At 52.3% G+C, this 18,457-nt stretch overlaps 6 protein-coding genes across 6 annotated transcripts; 3 read left to right on the forward strand and 3 right to left on the reverse strand.

Annotated features, from left to right (window-relative positions):
- Nucleotides 1–369: 369 nt before the first annotated feature.
- On the reverse strand, nucleotides 370–912 carry G6M90_00g087380 (uncharacterized protein; the record flags this gene model as incomplete). Its single annotated transcript, XM_014686894.1, has 1 exon — nucleotides 370–912. The coding sequence occupies one exon, from the start codon at nucleotides 910–912 to the stop codon at nucleotides 370–372; it is 543 nt and encodes a 180-aa protein (XP_014542380.1).
- A 1,133-nt stretch (nucleotides 913–2,045) lies between these two features.
- STE11 (Serine/threonine-protein kinase STE11) lies at nucleotides 2,046–4,923 on the reverse strand (the record flags this gene model as incomplete). The annotated part of the gene is made up of 3 exons (XM_014686893.1): nucleotides 2,046–4,192; nucleotides 4,273–4,420; nucleotides 4,510–4,923. The coding sequence occupies 3 exons, from the start codon at nucleotides 4,921–4,923 to the stop codon at nucleotides 2,046–2,048; spliced, it is 2,709 nt and encodes a 902-aa protein (XP_014542379.1).
- Nucleotides 4,924–9,971: 5,048 nt separating this feature from the next.
- G6M90_00g087400 (uncharacterized protein) lies at nucleotides 9,972–11,127 on the forward strand (the record flags this gene model as incomplete). Its single annotated transcript, XM_014686891.1, has 3 exons — nucleotides 9,972–10,034; nucleotides 10,099–10,159; nucleotides 10,256–11,127. 3 exons carry the CDS (start codon nucleotides 9,972–9,974, stop codon nucleotides 11,125–11,127), a joined length of 996 nt encoding a protein of 331 aa, XP_014542377.1.
- Nucleotides 11,128–11,549: 422 nt separating this feature from the next.
- mx_1 (Interferon-induced GTP-binding protein Mx) lies at nucleotides 11,550–13,701 on the forward strand (the record flags this gene model as incomplete). The annotated part of the gene is made up of 2 exons (XM_014686890.1): nucleotides 11,550–13,391; nucleotides 13,447–13,701. 2 exons carry the CDS (start codon nucleotides 11,550–11,552, stop codon nucleotides 13,699–13,701), a joined length of 2,097 nt encoding a protein of 698 aa, XP_014542376.1.
- A 1,747-nt stretch (nucleotides 13,702–15,448) lies between these two features.
- G6M90_00g087420 (uncharacterized protein) lies at nucleotides 15,449–17,059 on the forward strand (the record flags this gene model as incomplete). The annotated part of the gene is made up of 4 exons (XM_014686888.2): nucleotides 15,449–15,511; nucleotides 15,621–15,803; nucleotides 16,321–16,851; nucleotides 16,922–17,059. 4 exons carry the CDS (start codon nucleotides 15,449–15,451, stop codon nucleotides 17,057–17,059), a joined length of 915 nt encoding a protein of 304 aa, XP_014542374.2.
- A 339-nt stretch (nucleotides 17,060–17,398) lies between these two features.
- On the reverse strand, nucleotides 17,399–18,206 carry G6M90_00g087430 (mitochondrial 54S ribosomal protein mL67; the record flags this gene model as incomplete). The annotated part of the gene is made up of 2 exons (XM_014686887.1): nucleotides 17,399–17,947; nucleotides 18,024–18,206. The coding sequence occupies 2 exons, from the start codon at nucleotides 18,204–18,206 to the stop codon at nucleotides 17,399–17,401; spliced, it is 732 nt and encodes a 243-aa protein (XP_014542373.1).
- Nucleotides 18,207–18,457: the final 251 nt, after the last annotated feature.

Below are 18,457 nucleotides of genomic sequence, written 5' to 3' on the forward strand. Positions count from 1 at the left end.
GTGCTTGTTTTGGTGGACCGAGCATTCGGGCCGGATCTGAATATTTGGTAGCCGAAGCGTTGGTGACGTTGACAGCGAGCTGGCGTTAAGAGGCACGGAAATTGGAATACAAGTTTTCATCTTTTAACAGCTAGGAATGAAATCTATATTTCTAGTCCCCAACGTACAATATCCGATGAGGCTCAAAGTGCGTATCTCGTAAATTGTGGGCTTCACTCGACATACATACCTAGGTACATATGCCGCGTCCCATGAAACCCAACCAACCTTTCCGTCTCATCAGTAGTACAACAATGTGCCGAACCCTGCTTCCCATGCTCCCACGTAGCACATACCAGTATCCTGAGTAGCCTTCCGCCCAGCCCAGCTTCACTTCCAGAACCTCCTCATGACGCCATCAGCATACTCCCTATCCAGGCCCCAATTGTCCACGGCATCCTCGATGCCCCTCTCCATCCTCGCGACGTACTCGTCCCTGGGCACGCTCTCCCGCACCCGGCTCTTATCCACGTACACCAACGCCCTGACGGGCTCGTCCAACACCCTGCCCTGCGCGTCCCTCACCCAGCGCGCGTCGCACGTCACCTTCTCGTACGCCCACGGCACGCCCTCGCACGCGTCGAGCCGCTCCTCGTCCTGCGGCGGCAGCAGGTACAAGAGCCCGTACACGCCGCAGCTGCCGCCGCCCGACGCCGCCCTCACGACGTTGGCGTAGCCCCTCTCGTTGACGAGCCACGTCCACCCGTCGAGGCGTCCCAGCCCTATGGGCGTCGAGTACGGGCAGCGCTGCCGCATCTGCGCCGTCGACAGGTTGCTCCCGTACGCAAAGTACAGTATCTCGTGCCGGTCTTCGGGGGTGACTGTCATCACGCTGTCCTGCGACAGCTGGCTGTCTTCCCGTTTGGGCGGCATTCCGCGCCGTGTGGTGGTGGTGTTTTTTTTATTTTTCGGCCGACGTGAAATTCAGGGTGGTTGTGCTATGCCGCCACCAGGGGGGGCCTAGGTTTGAGGCTCGGCGGCTGCCGACTTGCCAAGCGCCGGACACGAGACGTGGGGACTGGACTGTTCAGTGTTGTCTGGTACGCAGACAGCCGGACGGGGGTCCTGCGGGAAAAGGGAAATTGCTTTGATCCTTAATGACTAGTATTTGGTGAGCAAGGCTGGTGGTAGTAATATCAACCGGATGCGGAGTGCAATGTACTGTACATACCTAAGTACCTAGGTAGGTAAAGTATGTATATATATTGGCCCCCGGTTGCTGGGTTTGACTTGACGACGGCGGCGCGAGGAGAAGGGGGAAAGGAAGCGGCCTGACGAGCCCCGAGTTTAAATCATGACAGCCCAAAGGGCCAAAGTGAGGCTCACCAGACATGTGCACATGCAGGCCAGGCGCTAGGCAAGCCATCCAAGGCAGCAGACAGCTGGCCGCCGCGCCGATGGGCCACAAAATACCAATTAGTCGTTCCGGCGTGTCATAAAGTCATAAGGGCAGTGCAGTGCCCAAAGTGGATAAACTCGAGCCAAGGCAACGACTCGACATTTCACACACCACCCAGCGTCGAGCATCATTCAATCCAGACTATTGCGAAATCGAAATGCACATGTTTGTATGTACGCCCAGTAGGCTCCCCGGGCATTGAGCATAAGGCTAGGCACATTAGTTACTACGACACGGCTTGAACCCAGTCAGTTCTTGGTCGAGTCGTTGATTCATTCGCTGTTTATTCCTATTATACAAACTCTTGATATCATGAGCCAACCACCCCCCCCACCCCCCTCCCCTTCTTCCTTTTCCCTCATTAGCTATGTGTATCAAAAAACACAAAACGCCTTGCCAGACATGTCGCATGCGTCTTCAAAATGCTCCTGTAATCTCAAAATCCATGCGTCCACTTTGCCGTTCCTCCAAGATCTTTTGTATTCTATCAAACCAAACGGAAGACAGGAAAAAAAAAAAAAGACACGCGCTATGGTACCTGCCCAAGTCGGCCAATGTAAATAGTAATAAGACAATTGAGAAGTGGCAAACTGCCAGGAATTGTCGTCTAGGTCATGTGCGAGAGAAACGGACTGAGCATGAGCTCGTCAGCACTGGGTCGCAAGTCGTGATTGAGCTCGAAGGTCTGGCGAAGGAATGCCTTGGCCTCCTCGCTAGCGTGCTCGGGGATTGTCGGGGACGCTGTTCCGCCTCCAATCTTGAAAATGGCCTGCAGCTGACTGCAGTCGGGGAAAGGGTGGTTGCCCGTCATCATTTCTACAACAAGGCAGCCGAGTGACCAGATGTCAGCCTTGAGCGTATACTCTGTCTGCTTGACAACCTCGGGCGCCATCCAGAATACGGATCCCTGCAGCGATGGCCGGTGTCGATTGTTCTTGGCATTGCCCAGGATGTTGGACTGCTCTAGCTTCTTGGAAATGCCGAAATCCGATATCTTGATGGTGCCTTTGTTGTCCACCAGGATGTTCGCGCCCTTGATGTCGCGGTGAATAATGTCTCGGCCGTGGAGATACGACAAGCCCATCAAGATTTGGCGAACAAAACTGCGCACCAGGGGCTCGGGCAAGGCTCCGTATGAATTCAGCATCGTCTGAACGGAGCCGCCTGGGACGTACTCGAGGAAAATGTTAAGATGGTCCGACGACGAGCTGCAGCCGAGGTACTGCACAATGTTGGGGTGGCGCAAGTCACGAAGCAAGTTCATCTCGCGGTTGAGCGCCTCAATCATGCTCCTCTTACGAGTCTCGCTCTGTCCAGTTGCTCCCGGGGCAGGCATCTGGACTTGCTTCACAGCAAGGAGTTCACCAGTCACGGCATGGAGGGCCAGATAAACCGATCCAAATGAGCCCTTGCCGATGAGAGCTCCCTTCATCCACTGATTGTCATCCCACGAGTCCCCAGACAGAAAGCTTTCCAGCTCCTCGTCAAGTTCATCGCCGTCATTTGAAAGAGCCTGCCGAATAGACTCATTAAAGGAGCCAGACCCCGTAGATCCGTCACCTTCATAATAACTCGTAATGGCAGTGTTGCCATCAGGGTCGGTGACGCTGACGGCAGTGGAATCGACAGCAGTATCGTCTCCACTCTCGGTGAAGGATACATACGACTTTCGGTCCGGCTCCATGGGTGATTCCTCCTGGAGGGTGTCCAAGGTGGACGAGGCAAAAGAATCTCTATTGTAGATGCCGGGGATCCGTCCGTGGGAGTCGCGTGTTCGGATCTTGGCAACGTGAGCAGCACCGCTTAGCCACGAGTCGGCAATTGTCGGGATCGGAGGGGCATCTTGCACGCTCGAGGCCAAGCTGATGCTACTTGCAACACTAAGACGACTGTTGACCTTGCTCAGCCTGGTCGACCGCCTCATGGAAAGACGAGCAGTCCGGTCAATGTCCTCCCGGCGGTGATCAGGAAAGTACGAGGTCAAATCAGAGGCGATGAGTTCACTGGGAGGTCGAAGTCCACCAAACTGACGAAGGCCATCCTTGCGACGCTGTGCAGCTCGCGCATCGTCAGCTAGAGGGGTCCTGTCCGCATCTCTGTGAATCTCGTGGGGAAGGGATCGATCTTGGTGCTGGAAGAATACGGGGGATAAAGGCTGTTGTAACTGGTCGTCCCAGTTTTCCCCCAGAAGTTTCTGGACCTTGAGCTGGCTTCTCTTGTCTACTGATTCGATAGCCTTGGTATGCTTTTGCTGCTCTTCCTCCATGGCAATAGCGGCAGCGCGCTGCAGCTCCGACTCACCGGGCTCGCCAGCAGGCACTCGTCGTAGAATCAAGCGATTGCGCTCAGGTCGGCGCTGGTCCTTGATGATGCGCCACAACTCGGTATCGCCTAGCCGTCTACACTGAGTAGGATCGGGGTCAATGCCCGTCAGGACCCAGAAGCAATAGTTGCGCTCGTGATCTTCGCGGAGGGCAAACTTTCGAAGGGTAACGCGCATGACGTCTTCGCAAGTGTTGCAATCAGCAATCTTGACCACTTTGGTAACGCCGCCGGTAGAAATGACGCGGATAACATCTTGGCCCTGGGGCAACGCAGCCATCAGCGAGCCATCCATGCTGGAATTGTTTCTGGTGTGGGTAGGTACCAAGCGGGAAGTGGGAAGGTCCGAAGTCGATGCTTGGGGCCTTGAAGGCTGGCTCTGGCCAACGCTGCTGACGTAGCCTACACCAGCAGGGAATCGAGCATGCCGAGCTATGGGTGGTTTGCAGTCAGTCGGTGGGCTTGTTGGCTCATAGAGAGCGTCATCCGTCAGTCATGCTTTGTCAACTCACCAGTTTCCAAGGGAGCGGGCACATCAATCTGCCGCGAGTATCGTCGGTTGATAGATGAGGGAGCGGAGGAGCGAGGCAACGACGAGGTCTGGGCAGCAATGCTGGTGGAAGGGAAAGAAGCGTAGGCATCGAGACCGGAGAACGAGTCCTGTAAAGAAAGAAAAAAGAAGAGGGGATTGTCAGCCAGCTGGCAAAGCCGCGGCAGGCGTTTGCTTGTTTCCTTCACTTTCAACTCACCCTATTGCGCTTCTTCTGGTTCGCATATGTCTTGGTGCGCAGCTTCTTGATGCACAGGAAGAGGCGGACTCGATCGCCGACCTTGTCAATTCCCATCTCCTTCAACACTTCCTTGTCCATTTCCAAAAGATTCTCTCCATTGATGTGATTCTTGCGGAAAATCTTCTCGTAGTCCCCGCACTTGACGCTTCGGAGATATTCGCACACGTGGTCCTCGTCCCAGTGCTTCACGGAATCAGCACCGTCGGTCTCGGAGAACTCAGACTCGGTTGGGCTGGCGTAGTTCTGGGCGCTACTCGACATGGCGGGCAGTCTTCTCGAGGTGGGCAAGGCAGATTGCAGGTTGGAGCCGGGAGCAAGATTCGAGGTGCTGAGGGCGGCCGGGAAAGGCGATTTTGACGAGAGCATCGCCATGATGTAATTATTAATGCGTAAATTAAGGAGCAGCAGGGCGGGCGGGCGGTGGTAAAATACTAGATGTGTTCCGAGTGCGTGTCGATGGTTGTGCGGCCCGTCGAGCGGCGACGGCGACGTTCACGTTCACGTTCGTGGGGATGATGGCCTCAAAGACGGCGGCGGGTAACTCCACGTCGAGTCGACTGGTCCGTTGTTGCGTCTGCCCAAGCTTCTGTGCCGGCAGAGACTCGGAAACAGTGCGCACAACAGCAGATGTCTTCCCAGCACGACAAGTCGACGACTTGAAGGTGCCTGGCGATATATAACCGACTTCAGGAGGCGGTCGTCAGCACTCGAGGACGGAGCGGTTGACCTGGGCAGTCTAGTCTAGATGAGGGCGAGTGGGAGGGGGGCTCTAGCTGAATAATATTGTATTTGAAAGGACGGTGCTGCTGGAGGCGGGAAAACGGGGGTGGGCGACGGCCGACCGGGGGGGCTCCAGTCTTCTGTCGCCAGCGTTGCCCTCTTTGTCCATGTCCATGTCACTTTTCAATGTTGGTGTTTGTGACGGCAAGTGCAGCGCTGACATCAACTGATCGCCCGACCTGGAGTGACTGGAGTGACTGGAGCGCCTGAGGCGCCTGAGGAGCCTGAGGAGCCTGAGAGTCTGCTAGCCTGGCAAGCCTGGTCCACTCAGCGCTCCGGCTCATGCAGCCACGATGCTCAGATGGCCAAGAGTGCAGAGCAGCAAACATGATGCAAAACACCATGCGACAGGGGTCTGTTCCAGCAGAAAGGGTCCCGGTGTCGAGCAATTCGATTGCAGGGCCGCGCCCGAGCCCCCCGACGGGGTGGAGGCCGATAGGCGTCTGAGTGCATGTGCTGCGCGAAGTCTGGCCAGTCCTCGACGGCTCCTTGGGGGCGGCCGACAACCACGAGACACCAGGTCCGGCCCTGAAGCTCTCCATCCCTGCAATTTCACCGCTCAAGCTGCCCTGCCTGCCCTGCCTGGGCCTCCACAACCCCTGTCGCAGATGTATCAGTGGCGGCAGCTCAGACATGGAACATTGAAGCCATCGCCGTGGGCTGGCGGCAAAGTTGAAACTCGCCAGCGCGAACGGGCACCACGGCAAGACTCCAGACCTGGAATCACCTTATCATCATCATCTCTTGCCCAAAAACACGCATACATGTACAAACAAGATTTTTTCCCTCTCCGGTTAGATGAATCTTTGTGGCGTGTCGGAAGACGGTGGACAGCCAGACTCGTTCGTGCGTGGCTGCAAGCTAAAAATGTCCACGGCAACTCGGCTGAGATCTCATCGTGGCTTTCGGCTACATACATGCTTCAACCCACGCATCTCGTTACAGGTCACCAGCAAATGTCGGTGAAAAACTCCCTGTGCACATAGAATGCAAAATCTGACAGGCAACGCCATGACAGGTATCAGGCGTCTCCAGCTCAATACAACCACCTCGGCTCTCCGCGCAGCCCTTTGGCCCAGACATCCTGTTGTCGCATCCGAGCCATGCACAATGCTCATCACCATGGTTGCAATGCGCAACATCAATCCTGATGTACGGAGTACCGCCGTTATGGAATCACTGATACATATATTACGGTGCGGACCCGTTGTTCTTTGCCAGCCTGTCATTGCAATACATATGCCATCGCCCAGAGAAGGGCGCATGACGCATGAACAGCAATATCAACCTGGGCTGGTCACTTGATCCTCCACCACCAAATTGAACTCCCATCCGGCCTTGGGGATGCGCAAGCCTCGATTAGGCCAGTTTCATGAGAAGAAAAAAAGACTGCCAACTTAAATTTTGACAATACCACCGCCCATGGTTCATGCAACGTCCAAACGTCTTGCTTGGCTGCTTGGGTGCTCGTGACGCTCGTGCATTCAACAGACTTCATTTTGCCTTTACCAACCCCGGATTCGAGCAAGCTCTCCGCTTTTGGCTGCTCAGGATACAATGCCAAGGCAAAAAACAGAAGCCGCAGTGACGTGGTTGTGCCGGGAGGACCCTTGCTTGGGCTGACTGCCGTATCTGGCTCGCGAGAGAGCAATTTCAGATGAAGATACAATACGAAGGCGCTCCGTAATGCTTAAAGTGCACGAGGCTAGCCTGTGGCCATGGCCCTGCTTCAAGAAGACCGGGGTATGGCTGTTCTAAGAATAAACAACAGCCGTTCGCATCGCCAGCCTTCTCGTGGCAGTTCCCCCGGTAATGGTCACAGATGCCATGCCATGCCACACTCGTATGGGCGGTCTGTTGTACATACATACATACATACTCTGGTCTTGCGAAATAAACAGTCAATGTCATGCGGCATCACCACGCCCTCAAGCACACACAGACACGAGACGCCTCAAGTTCTGTTTCTTTGTCCAGAGGCACAGCCACTTGGTCCTGTCGCTTTGATTGCTGACATGGCCCTCTTCCCCCTCCTTTCTGACGCCTGCAGGATACCCAGGAAACTCAGCAAGTCATTGGCAACCAGTCGTTCGCAATGTGACACCATTCTTGACTGTTTTCATTTTTTCCCCTCCCCTTTGCCCCTCACCCGTGTGTGTCTGTCGACTGAGAGGATTCTTGCTCAAACTTTCGCGAAGCTGCCTTCTGCACATGGCAAAAAGGACCACCACGTTGGAAGCGCCCCACTATTATGTAGTGTCAAGACCCCTGTCCCCGCTTAAAAAGCGCCTGCCCCGCTCCGCGAGCCCGATCAGGGGCAGCTCTGCGCATGATTGGCTGCTAGCTCGGATAACATGAAACCAGCAGCGTTTCGGCATCGGGCTCATGTGGGCAGGCTGACCGAGGCTGAGGCGGTCACGGGTGACAGTTCGGACTGGTTGGTTGCTGGTGGGAGGAAGTTTGGCACGGTAAAGTAACAGCAACTAGTTTCCGTGACTGTATGTACATATCGACTACTATCTACTCTTTGTTCACTCACTCTTTGGCCTAGTTGAGATGGAGTCGTGATCCAAACACCATCGAGAACACCCCGTCGCCGCCTCAGGCCATACTCGTCTGTTACGTCCCATTGAACTTTAAAAGTAAACTTTTATTGCCTGAAACTGAAGATATTCGGATGGTTAGAATAGCCTCTGTCTGGGCAAAGTCTCCATTCACGAGACAACTTTATGCTTGAGCCGCAATATTTTATTTTTTTTCCTTTTTTTTTTTCGGAACTTACCCTGGTCTAGTTATGGTGGGCGTGACGTGAGTGGCGGTTATCGCTTCTCTTCTCAAATCACAGTTTGCGACGGAATATATTTGTCCATCAAGGAAGTATGTATGTACAGACTGATATACTGTGGTATATTGCAGCATGGAACACGATGGCCAGAGATGCCCGATTTAGTCAAATACCTTTCGCCTCTCACTGCACTCCACATAACTTACTTATACTACCCTCGCCAAAACCGCCTATTTGGAAACGGCAGTCCTTCCAAATTCCAACCTGGGCATGTAATTTTTTCTTGGACCCGTGTACGAAGACCGTTCTGGGCCTTTTTCCTAATGTTTTGTTTCCCGGCTGCCTAAACAGTCAGCGCCGGCGTCTCGCATGCACACACAGACACACTGCCCTCGTGAGGGGAGGGCGTCGATATTTTCCCTCGTCAAACACGTTAAAACTTTGTTTCCTAACCACCCGTGAACATCTGCATCTGCATCGGTGGCAGTTCCGGCAAGACGCCCTGGAAATCAAACTTTTCCGAGAACGGCCCTGGCCACCCGGCGAGCTAGTACCATGAATGTGCCGCACAGTTCGCGAGCTGCTTGGCGCCGTGTTTCAAGATCTCCCACTCAGGGCAGCCGAGCAACGTCAACATTTACGCCGACGGTCAATCCCGCCCGGCGGTTGTCCTTTTGCAGCGGCCATGGCTTTTGGCCTTTTTCTTTTTTTTTTCCCTCGTCGTTGTTGCTGTTGATTCCAGTATCTGAAACGCGCACGGCTGGTGTGATGAGGCAATATTTCGTGGCAGGGCAGTAGTTGCAGTGGCCCATTACGTCATTGTGTGTCAAATGCCCATGTTTCTCCGGTTCTCTACCAGCCTGCTTGGTGGTTCCTATGCCTTTTGCGCCTTTCCATTTGCCATGTTCCGAAATTGGGCCTCTCATGGTCCGAATTTGGACGTTGAACAAGGCTGCTCCCGAGTCATTCCCGCTCCACCATGTCTATATTGTTGCAACCACATGAAGCAGCCGATGGGGCAACGAAATCGTGAGTGGTGTAGGGTATATCGAGACAACTGGCGCGTTGGCACATGGCTCCTTTCATTTCAGTCATCAGAGTATGGCTTCCGAAGACGGGCTGTGAGAGAAGAGAGTGGCAGGAGCACAAATGGAGCATTGAATGAGGTTTGGTCTCCCCTGGCAACTCGCGCGCATGTCAGAGATGGGCATCGTGGCAGCGTTGCAGCCGACACCGAGAATGCTACCCGTCTGATTAAATTCAGCGCCCAAAGGGGACTTGAGGGGCTCAGTCGTCGGAACAAAACCGTTTGCTCATCCGCAAACCAGCGCAGGAGAATAAGGCCCTCTGATGTCAGCATCGTTGCAGTGAATGCCATCCATGCTGTGATACAACCTGTCAAATACCACTCCAAACCGCTCCCATCCGAACATGCTCCGAGGTCATGACCATCGGCTCCACATTTTGTGTTGGTGTCGTCCCCCGCTTACGCCCTACACCGTCCAGGCGGTACCTCTCTAACGGTTCGTTCGCCGGCTTCGCCCGCCCTGTTGCTAACTTAGTACCGTCCACGCAAGGCCCACTTGACGGCTGGCATCATCCATCATCCTCCACAGAGAACGGCATCGACGTGGGCATAAAGTGTGACTCAAGACGTGTGTAGTCTTGGAAAGCTCGATTGACTTCGATTGACGTCGATTGACGGGCACCTTTGCCGTTCCAACCTTCTACCGGGACTTCCTGTCATATGTGTTTCATTTGAGCTTATGCCATAAGATCCTGGGTTTCGTCTCGTCTCAAACATCAGTCGTGGGAACCTTTGCTGTCAAGGTCCATCCATCGACCACGTCGTACCATGGCATCCCACAACAAGCCCGTGGTCAGTTTTCTGGGCCCCGTGGCCTCTTACTCGCACCAGGTAGGTTTCCGGGCCCAGGGCTCAACGGAAGATCGACGTTTTGCTGACTGCTTTTTTCCTACAGGCGGTTCGGCAGGTTTTCCCAGAGGACAAATGGGACTTGAGACCTGTGAATACCATAGACGGTAAGTTTTAATGCCCGAGTGTCAATAGACTGACTCGTCATTGATCCTCTCCCCCCCCGGCGATGTGATGCAAGTTGTTCTGAACCACCCCTATAGATGTCTTTGATGAAGTCCAGGATCGTCGGGTCACTGCTGGCGTAGTGCCCTTCGAGAACTCGACCAACGGATCCGTGGTCTTCACCCTGGATAACCTGGCCGACCGGAATGGCCGATACAAGGACATCACTGTCGACGGCGAAATCTTTGTCGATGTCCATCACTGCCTGCTTGGCCGCAAGAGCCCCAACGACAAGCTAGATGAAACCCACGAAGCTTCTGGAACTTGCACGCCCACTGCTACGCATCCCAGTCCACCGAAGCCAAAGTCGAAGCCCCTCACCAGTCTCAGCCATATCAAGCGGCTTTACTCGCACCCTCAAGCATTCGGACAATGCAATGCCTTCATTTCCACTTATCTCAAGGGCGTGGAGATCATCGATGTTAGCTCCACCAGCAAAGCCGCTGAGATTGTCAGTCAAGATGAAACTGGCACGTGGGCTGCCATATCCAACCACCTGGCTTTGAGTCTGTACGGTCTCGACCTGTTGGGTAAAAACATTGAAGATCGGGAGGACAACACCACTAGGTTTCTTGTCATTGGCACGAATCCCTCAGTGCCGGATGACTGGGATCTGCAAAAGCTGTCGATTGCCAAGTCGGGAAGCAAATCACTTGTCTCTTTTACTGTTCCGCATACTTCTCCTGGTGCCCTAGCCGATGTTCTTGGCTGCTTTCGGGAATTTAATCTCAACTTGACAAGTATCAACAGCCGGCCAAGTCTGTTGGCACCCTTCCAGTATATTTTTTTCGTCGAGTTTGAAGGACACAAGTATGACGATCCTGATGGTCGGGTGAGGGGGGCACTGGAGAGGATTGGCCAAGTTGCCCAGAGCTGGCGATGGCTCGGGAGCTGGGAGAGATACAGGTAGATTGGTGATAGGCTTGAACAACAACAACTACAACAACACAAAAAAAAATGGAATCATAATGCAAAGTACGGAGGTGGGTATGCTTACGAGGCAGATTCGCCTGATGATATGTTTCTGCAGGTTCCTGGCAGCTCTCGGCAGCCCGCCATTGACTTGCAGCACAGCAGCTGGCGAGAACCGTTGGCATGTGTAGACAACTGGCAAACCAAGGGAGGCCAGTATAAAGCAATCTTCTTCGATCACTCTGACTTTTGTTTCCCTCCACTCCTCTTCATCTCACATCTCTCCTTGCTTCCTTTTTGGTCGTCACAAACGCCTCACCAACTTCCCCGGTTGGTGCACATTCCTCTGGGGAACTGTCATTTCTTCGCTATCAAGATCAACAGGCATCAGCTCTATTTGGCTTTGTCATCTTTACAAAAATGGCTGTTGTTGATTTAGAGTCTAGGGAGCACAGGGACCTTCTAGATTTGATTGATAAGCTTCGTTCAAAAGGCATCAATCAGTATGTCGCGCTTCCTGAGATCGTTGTTACAGGGGATCAATCTGCAGGGAAGAGCTCAGTCCTGGAAGCCATTTCTGGCATGTCTTTTCCTACCAAGGACAACCTGTGCACTCGGTTTGCCACTGAGCTTATCCTTAGGCGATCTTCAAGTGTCGGTGTGAAGATATCAATTCTCCCAGCAGCATGTCGACCGATGCCCGAGCAAGAAAAACTGAAACGATTCCGCCCGGTGGTGGAACAAGGCAGTCTGGAGTTGTCACATGTGGTTGAACAAGCCAAGTTGGTTATGGGCATAACCCCAACCTCTAAAGCTTTCCGAAATGATATCTTGCGAGTTGAGATTTCTGGGCCCAGCCAGCCTCATTTAACAATGGTCGACCTTCCAGGGCTTTTTCAGGCCGGCAACAGCGTGCAATCCGACGAAGACTCCGAAACTGTGACTAACATTGCGCTTCGATATATGGAACAACCAAGAAGCATTATTCTTGCGGTTGTTTCTGCCAAGAGTGACATTGCGTTGCAGCAGGTTACTCGACTTGCTCGAAGGTTGGATCCGGAGGGACGTCGCACTGTTGGCCTCATTACTAAACCGGATACATTAGACGAAGGCTCAGAGAGTGAAGCGGCGTATATTCGTCTCGCCCAAAACGAAGATGTGCGATTTAAACTGGGCTGGCATGTTTTGAAGAACCGTGATTACAAGATGACGTTGAACAAGGCAACTTCACAGGAGCGCGACGATGCGGAGAGAGAATTCTTTTCCAAAGGCCCTTGGGCAGCGCTTGATCCATCTATTGTTGGCGTCAAAGCACTAAAGCCGCGTCTAAGCCATCTTCTCAAAGACGAAATACTTCTTCAACTGCCAAACTTGGTCAAGGATGTCGAGACTGGCATCAGGAAATGCAAAAGTCGGCTCATGAGACTCGGATCGGCACGAGAGAACATATTCGAACAACGCCAATATCTTGTTCATATTAGCCAGGCATTTTCTGATCTGATGAAAGCAGCAGTCGATGGATTTTATAACGATCCATTTTTCGGTAGCTCAAAGTCTGAGGAAGGTTACCAGAAACGACTTCGAGCTGTTGTTCAAGGTTTATTGATCGATTTCAAAGATAACATGAACGAATTCGGCTGCACTAGACATATAGTCGACTCTGACGACGAGTCAGACGACGAAGGCATGACTTTGAGCGGGAACAAAGTGCTTAGATCAGCCTATGTCGAGGAAGTCGGGGAACTCATGAATCGAAACCGTGGCTGTGAGCTGCCTGGAACCTTTAATCCACTCATTGTGGGTGACCTGTTTTTTGAACAGTGCAAGCCATGGGAGGATATTACCGAAATTCTTTTCAAGAAAGTTTTAGAGTCAGTCAAACGCGTCGCTCACGAAATCATCGCCCATGTCACAGTTGAGTCCACGGCCGCAAAACTGGGACGGTTCATTAGACCAGCCATTCAAGTCCTGAGCCAAGAGCTGGAAGCATCTTTCCAGAGTTTGCTTAAACCGTATCAGAAAATACATCCAATTACATACAATGAAGCGCTCACGGAGAATGTTCAAAAAGCGCAGGCCGAAAGACGTCGTCGCAAGGTAGAGGCTAGGCTTACCAAGGCATATCCTATTGAGATGTATGGAGCCCAAAGACTGACGGTGACCCGACAAGCCATCTTGGAGATCTTCACAGCTGAGGAAGACGTGAATATGAAGTTGTATGGTAGTTCCTTGGCTGTGGATTACCTGCAAGCCTACTACAATGTAGGTGTCTTTACGTATTGGATTTTGACAAACTTCACGATTGACAATTGTTTAGGTATCACTGAAGAAGTTTATTGACGACATCAGCACCCTAGGAGTAGAATGTTGCCTGATTCAAAAACTACGAAGTCTTTTTGAACCCCGAGATATTTATAAGATGAGCGACACAGAAATACAGCATCTTGCTGAAGAAGACCCTGCGACAAAGCTAGAGCGGTCGAGATTGAGGGAGAAGCTCAACATACTTGACGGATGCTTGTATGAACTCAGGGGCTGGGACAAGTTTAATCCGAACGCAAAAGGTATATGAAGGCGGTGTTAGCGCCGTCCTGCAAGGATAACCGAAATCCTGAGGACGAGGCGACAACTAACGCATAACAGGACCAAAGTCATTCAGAATGTTGACAAACAAGCTGATAAAAAAAGAACGGCTTTGCGACTGACAGCTCGGATAGCCTTGATTTGGCTTGGCGTATTTCTGGAGTGAGGTTAACAAGGTTTGGAGAAAGCAACTAAGCTTGGCATTAGTGGAGCATCTGGACAAAGACAGGGACGTTTTGGGAGGGCACAATGCGTCCTGGAGTTGCATGTGATTGGTCTATATATACTCACAGGGTTCTGGAGACGTTCAGGGGCGGCATGGGAATTCATTCTGGGTGGTAAACATTACAAGGACATTTGGATCTATTTGGAGTTGATACACTACGTATTTGTTACCCTCGGGGCTTAGGACTTGCTATGGGCGGAGGGATAGACGCATAGACGCATAGAGACGCGACGGTACGTGGACACGCCGCTACGATAGACTCGAAAAGTGAATTTGATGCTCTTCACCATGTCGTTGACCACCCAAGTCCTAACGCTCGTGATTTTGATGTTGCCAAAGTCTAGAGTCAGTGCCAAGTGGGAATGATGCACCCTAGGTATCCCAAATCTCCGCTACCTGCGGAAGTAAACTCCCGGGCGCTACGCCAAACCGATCTATTCCGGTCGTCTTCACGATCGAGCGGATGGATCGGGTCGTCGGCCATTGTGCGAGATGTCAGTACAGCCCCTCCGACTTCCGAAACCTTGCGACTACTACTAGGGCCAGACGATGTGGGGAAGCGGTGATCGCAGACTGGATCCTGCTCCACATGGGATGGGCAGAATTTGCATACTTGATGCGTTCGGAGATTTGAGAGATATGCATTTACAACAGGAGCAACACCGTCAGACCAGCTTGTAATGGCATATTATATCTGGCCTCTCCCAAGCGTCTGGTTGTTCATGCACAACGCAGCAGCAGGCCGGGTGCGTGCGCATTTTTTAAGCAAGGTTGCGGAATACGTCGGGGTGTTCCTTCCCGTCAGCGGGCGGGAAACCTTGCGTATCGACACGTGTGGAGCCTAGACATGCAGTTGTATGTACATGCGTAGATGAGCAGGTGCCATATTTTTTCGGGTGATACTGGAAGATGGCAGGTGCACTTGATCTAGAATAGATGGGAAGGACCAATCGACAGGCACCGCGTGGCCCCAGGCGATTTGAACACCCATTTCGTAATCAATACGACAACGCAAAAGGGTCAAGATTCGGCTCAACCCCAAGGACTTCTGTACCAAGTGCCTGATAAGTGCTTCAGGGCTGTCCGCCAATGTGTCTGCCGAACCACTGACGAGCCGACGCGCCCCTCCCTCCCAGAGCCTCGACCTCCCAGATGGGGCGGCCTTGCATGGAGCCTCGCTGGATCGGTTCATCGTTTTTAGCCATTGACGTTAACACGCCCCTCCTCCAACACATGGATGTGGCTTGAAGATCCAGTATTTGATGAACTTCTTTGCGTCACGACGTTTTGATACTTTGGCAGTGCGCAAAGTTTGCAGCGACGGCCCGGTACCAACTTTGCGAACCCAGTTCAGCTCGTCTTGCCCAAAGTTGGTCACGGCCGTTCTCTTAAGAACTTAGCATCCCCCGACACTGCACCCCAAAGAAATTCCTCCCTCGCTTCCTCTTTTGCACCGTGTTGTATTCACACTCAGTATTTTCAAAGACGACACCAACCTACAAAACGCAGTATGGCACCTCGACCAATTTTCACCATTACGCACCCGCGAGCCTGCTCCACGGCTTTTGAACGTGTAGGTAATCGAAGCTGTGCGCTTCAGACAGCTCCTGTCGACGGCCGAGAGTGCCAAGATGAAAAATTCCCCTCCGCATTGTCGCACTTTTTTACTAACATGATTCTAGGTCTTCATGACCCGTAGAGACGAACTGGCTAGCCAGCATGAACCATTTGGAGACGCATACTACTTCGGCCCAGAATGCGTCAGTGAGCGCTTCAAGGACGACCCTGCTCGCCGCGAAGAAAGTGGTGTATCGGATGCCACGTTCAAGAGCGTACTAGAAGGATTTGACGAGGTGGCAAGACAGGTTCGCTTTCTCTCATATGCAAATCTGTGTTCTTCCGCCGGTGTTTCTGATTTTATTGTCGTTGGTGGCGGAGCCTCAATGTAAAGAACAAGCACGCTCTACCACTCGCGCAATGCTTGGTCTGGCCATGATGCCATCCCCAGAGAGTTATTACGAGTTAATACCTCAAGTGAGGTGGAGACTTCTCAGGAGTTCCGTTTCCGATCGGGTTGATCTGGGTCTGCAATTCCAGCCTTGGATGTACAACAAGCCCATACTTTGTGTTACGTGCAGGAACGGAACGTAGTAGTGCATTTCTATATCTGCTCACCTCAGTCCGAACTTGCATCAATGGCCTAGTCCCAACCAGGGAAGATGATTTTCCTTATCTGTATGAATCTCGCATATTGCAAGATTTGACAAGATTGTTGTTGGTTGGGCCTTTGATGATTTCGAAATAAGCGAATTTAGACTTGCCGTTACGCAACCGATCTTCGAACACAATTTCCTGGGATTGATACTTACCATTGTCATCCAGGGCAAACGCGTCTTCATCAAGGACATGGCCTACTATCTCTTCCCCGCCCCCGGTGAGAAGGCCCAAATCGCAGCGTCTCTCGGCGGCGGCGAAGAACCAAATAACCCAACCGTTATTCCTTTTGATATGCTCAAACAGTTTCACTTCACATTTCTCATTCGACATCCCCGTCGCTCTGTTCCCTCCTACTGGCGATGCTGTATCCCGCCGCTGAGAGAAGTCAGTGGTTTTGATTACTTCTTGCCCAGCGAGATGGGATACGAGGAGCTTGTCAAATTTTTAGACTGGGCCATCGAAAGGGGTCTCGTTGACAAGGACCGGTTGACAGTTGTTGATGCGGACGACCTGCTTGATAACCCTGAAGTCATGATCCGCAAGTACTGCGAGAGAACGGGTCTCGCGTTTGACCCGAGCATGCTGAAGTGGAACGATGCTGATCAGGAGCATGCTAAGAAGCTGTTTGCGAAGTGGAATGGCTTTCATGATGATGCCCTCAGTAACAGGGAACTCAAGGGCAGAACCCACGCCCAGGTACGTTATGATGTAACACAAAAAAGGGACCAGGGAATGATATTTGGTCCATTAGGCTAACTATGCTTAGAAAACACTCACTGTTGAGGCCGAAAACCAAGACTGGGAAGCCAAATACGGCAAGGAGGCCCAGAAGATCATCCGCGAGACTGTTGATGCTAATATTCCCTTCTATGAGTACCTCAAACAGTATTGCATCAAAGTATAAGCGCCAGCTGGATGTAAGGCTCAAAGGAAGGAAACGAAAGAGTCATGAAAACACCAGGATGCAAGTTGTTTCTGGTATATGCCCTGGCAGAGCTTGATTTTACATATGGTACATGGATGGCCAGTAGCCTCTATCTGTTCGTACAATTAGATTCCAGCAGCGTAGGGCTGTTGGAGTCGGACACCGTCCCGAGCCTAGACACTGGCTCTTTGTTCATTTCAGGTCGCTCTGACGACTATATTTTCTTTTCCCTTGTCTCAACGAAAGTTGGGCACTACTTTCTCCCGCACATGGACGTCTTAGATTCTGCTTTAACCCGTAGTGTAGACGTAGACCTCTCTAGGCCGTAGACTCCGCCTCCTTCCCAGAAGTGTAGGCTGGTTCGTCAAATAGCGCATGATTAACATTCTTAGACCATGCATCTGCGTACTCCTTATCCTGATCATTCGCCCACCTAATAGAAACCTGAATCGGATCAGGATGACCGTCCGTAGCCGTGCTCGCAACAGCAATTTCGTTTCCGTTTCCATGACCAGCCAAAACCGCCGCCATGTCAGCAATTGAATTCGTCTTTTGCGCATTCAGCGCAGTACCCCTTTCGGCCTTGCTTCGCACAGGCTTGTAACCATTCCCCGAGGCCTTTTCCTGTGCAATTTTCTTCTTGTCTGCGGCGGTAAACTCCTGGGGCGACTTGTATCGAAACTCGTCAGTCCAGGACACCTCGTGCAGGTGCTTCAATTCGCGTAGCTTTTGGTAGACGGAACGCCCGACAGCCCCCTGGCCCTCGGGGAATTGAATCAAAGCCATGGGCGACCAGTAGTCCTTCCGCAGCTTTGCTGGCTTTGTCTTTTTGCCGTTGAAGGGCAGCTGCTTCAGTGCGTGGAACCCCTGCGCCGAAACTGTCAGTATCTATGAATTGATAGGCTCCTTTGTAGGAATGGAAATGCTGGATTGAATGGCATACGTCCAACCTCTCGTCAAAAGAGTAGATTATTTGGTCGGATCTCCGGTGTCGAAAAACCCAGATCTTTTCTCCGTGGCCTTCCGGGCCCTGGGAGCCCTTCCCTCGACCTGTGTGCACTTGCCGCAGACATGTGCGCACTATACTTGACCATTGGCCAAGCCGGGGCCGTGATGTCGTATTCATTGTGGTCGGTTGTCGTTGAAATCGGGCTTCGAGATGGCGTCTATACAATCGGGCACCCAAGGCCAAGCTTGAAAATCGACGCCTACTTGCGCGCAGTCATGTGACCTTGGAAGCCGGAAAAAGTGGTCGGGAAGCATGGGGCCCTTACTGCGTAACGGTTGGGTGTTTCAGCGGGCCATCAGGTCATGATAAGATGGCACTGTCCAATGAGAGGGACGGCACCCCGCCTATGGAGCACTAAAAACCAGGTT

This window comes from Metarhizium brunneum, chromosome 5 (assembly GCF_013426205.1).
Source record: "Metarhizium brunneum chromosome 5, complete sequence".
Classification (NCBI taxonomy): Eukaryota; Fungi; Ascomycota; class Sordariomycetes; order Hypocreales; family Clavicipitaceae; genus Metarhizium; species Metarhizium brunneum.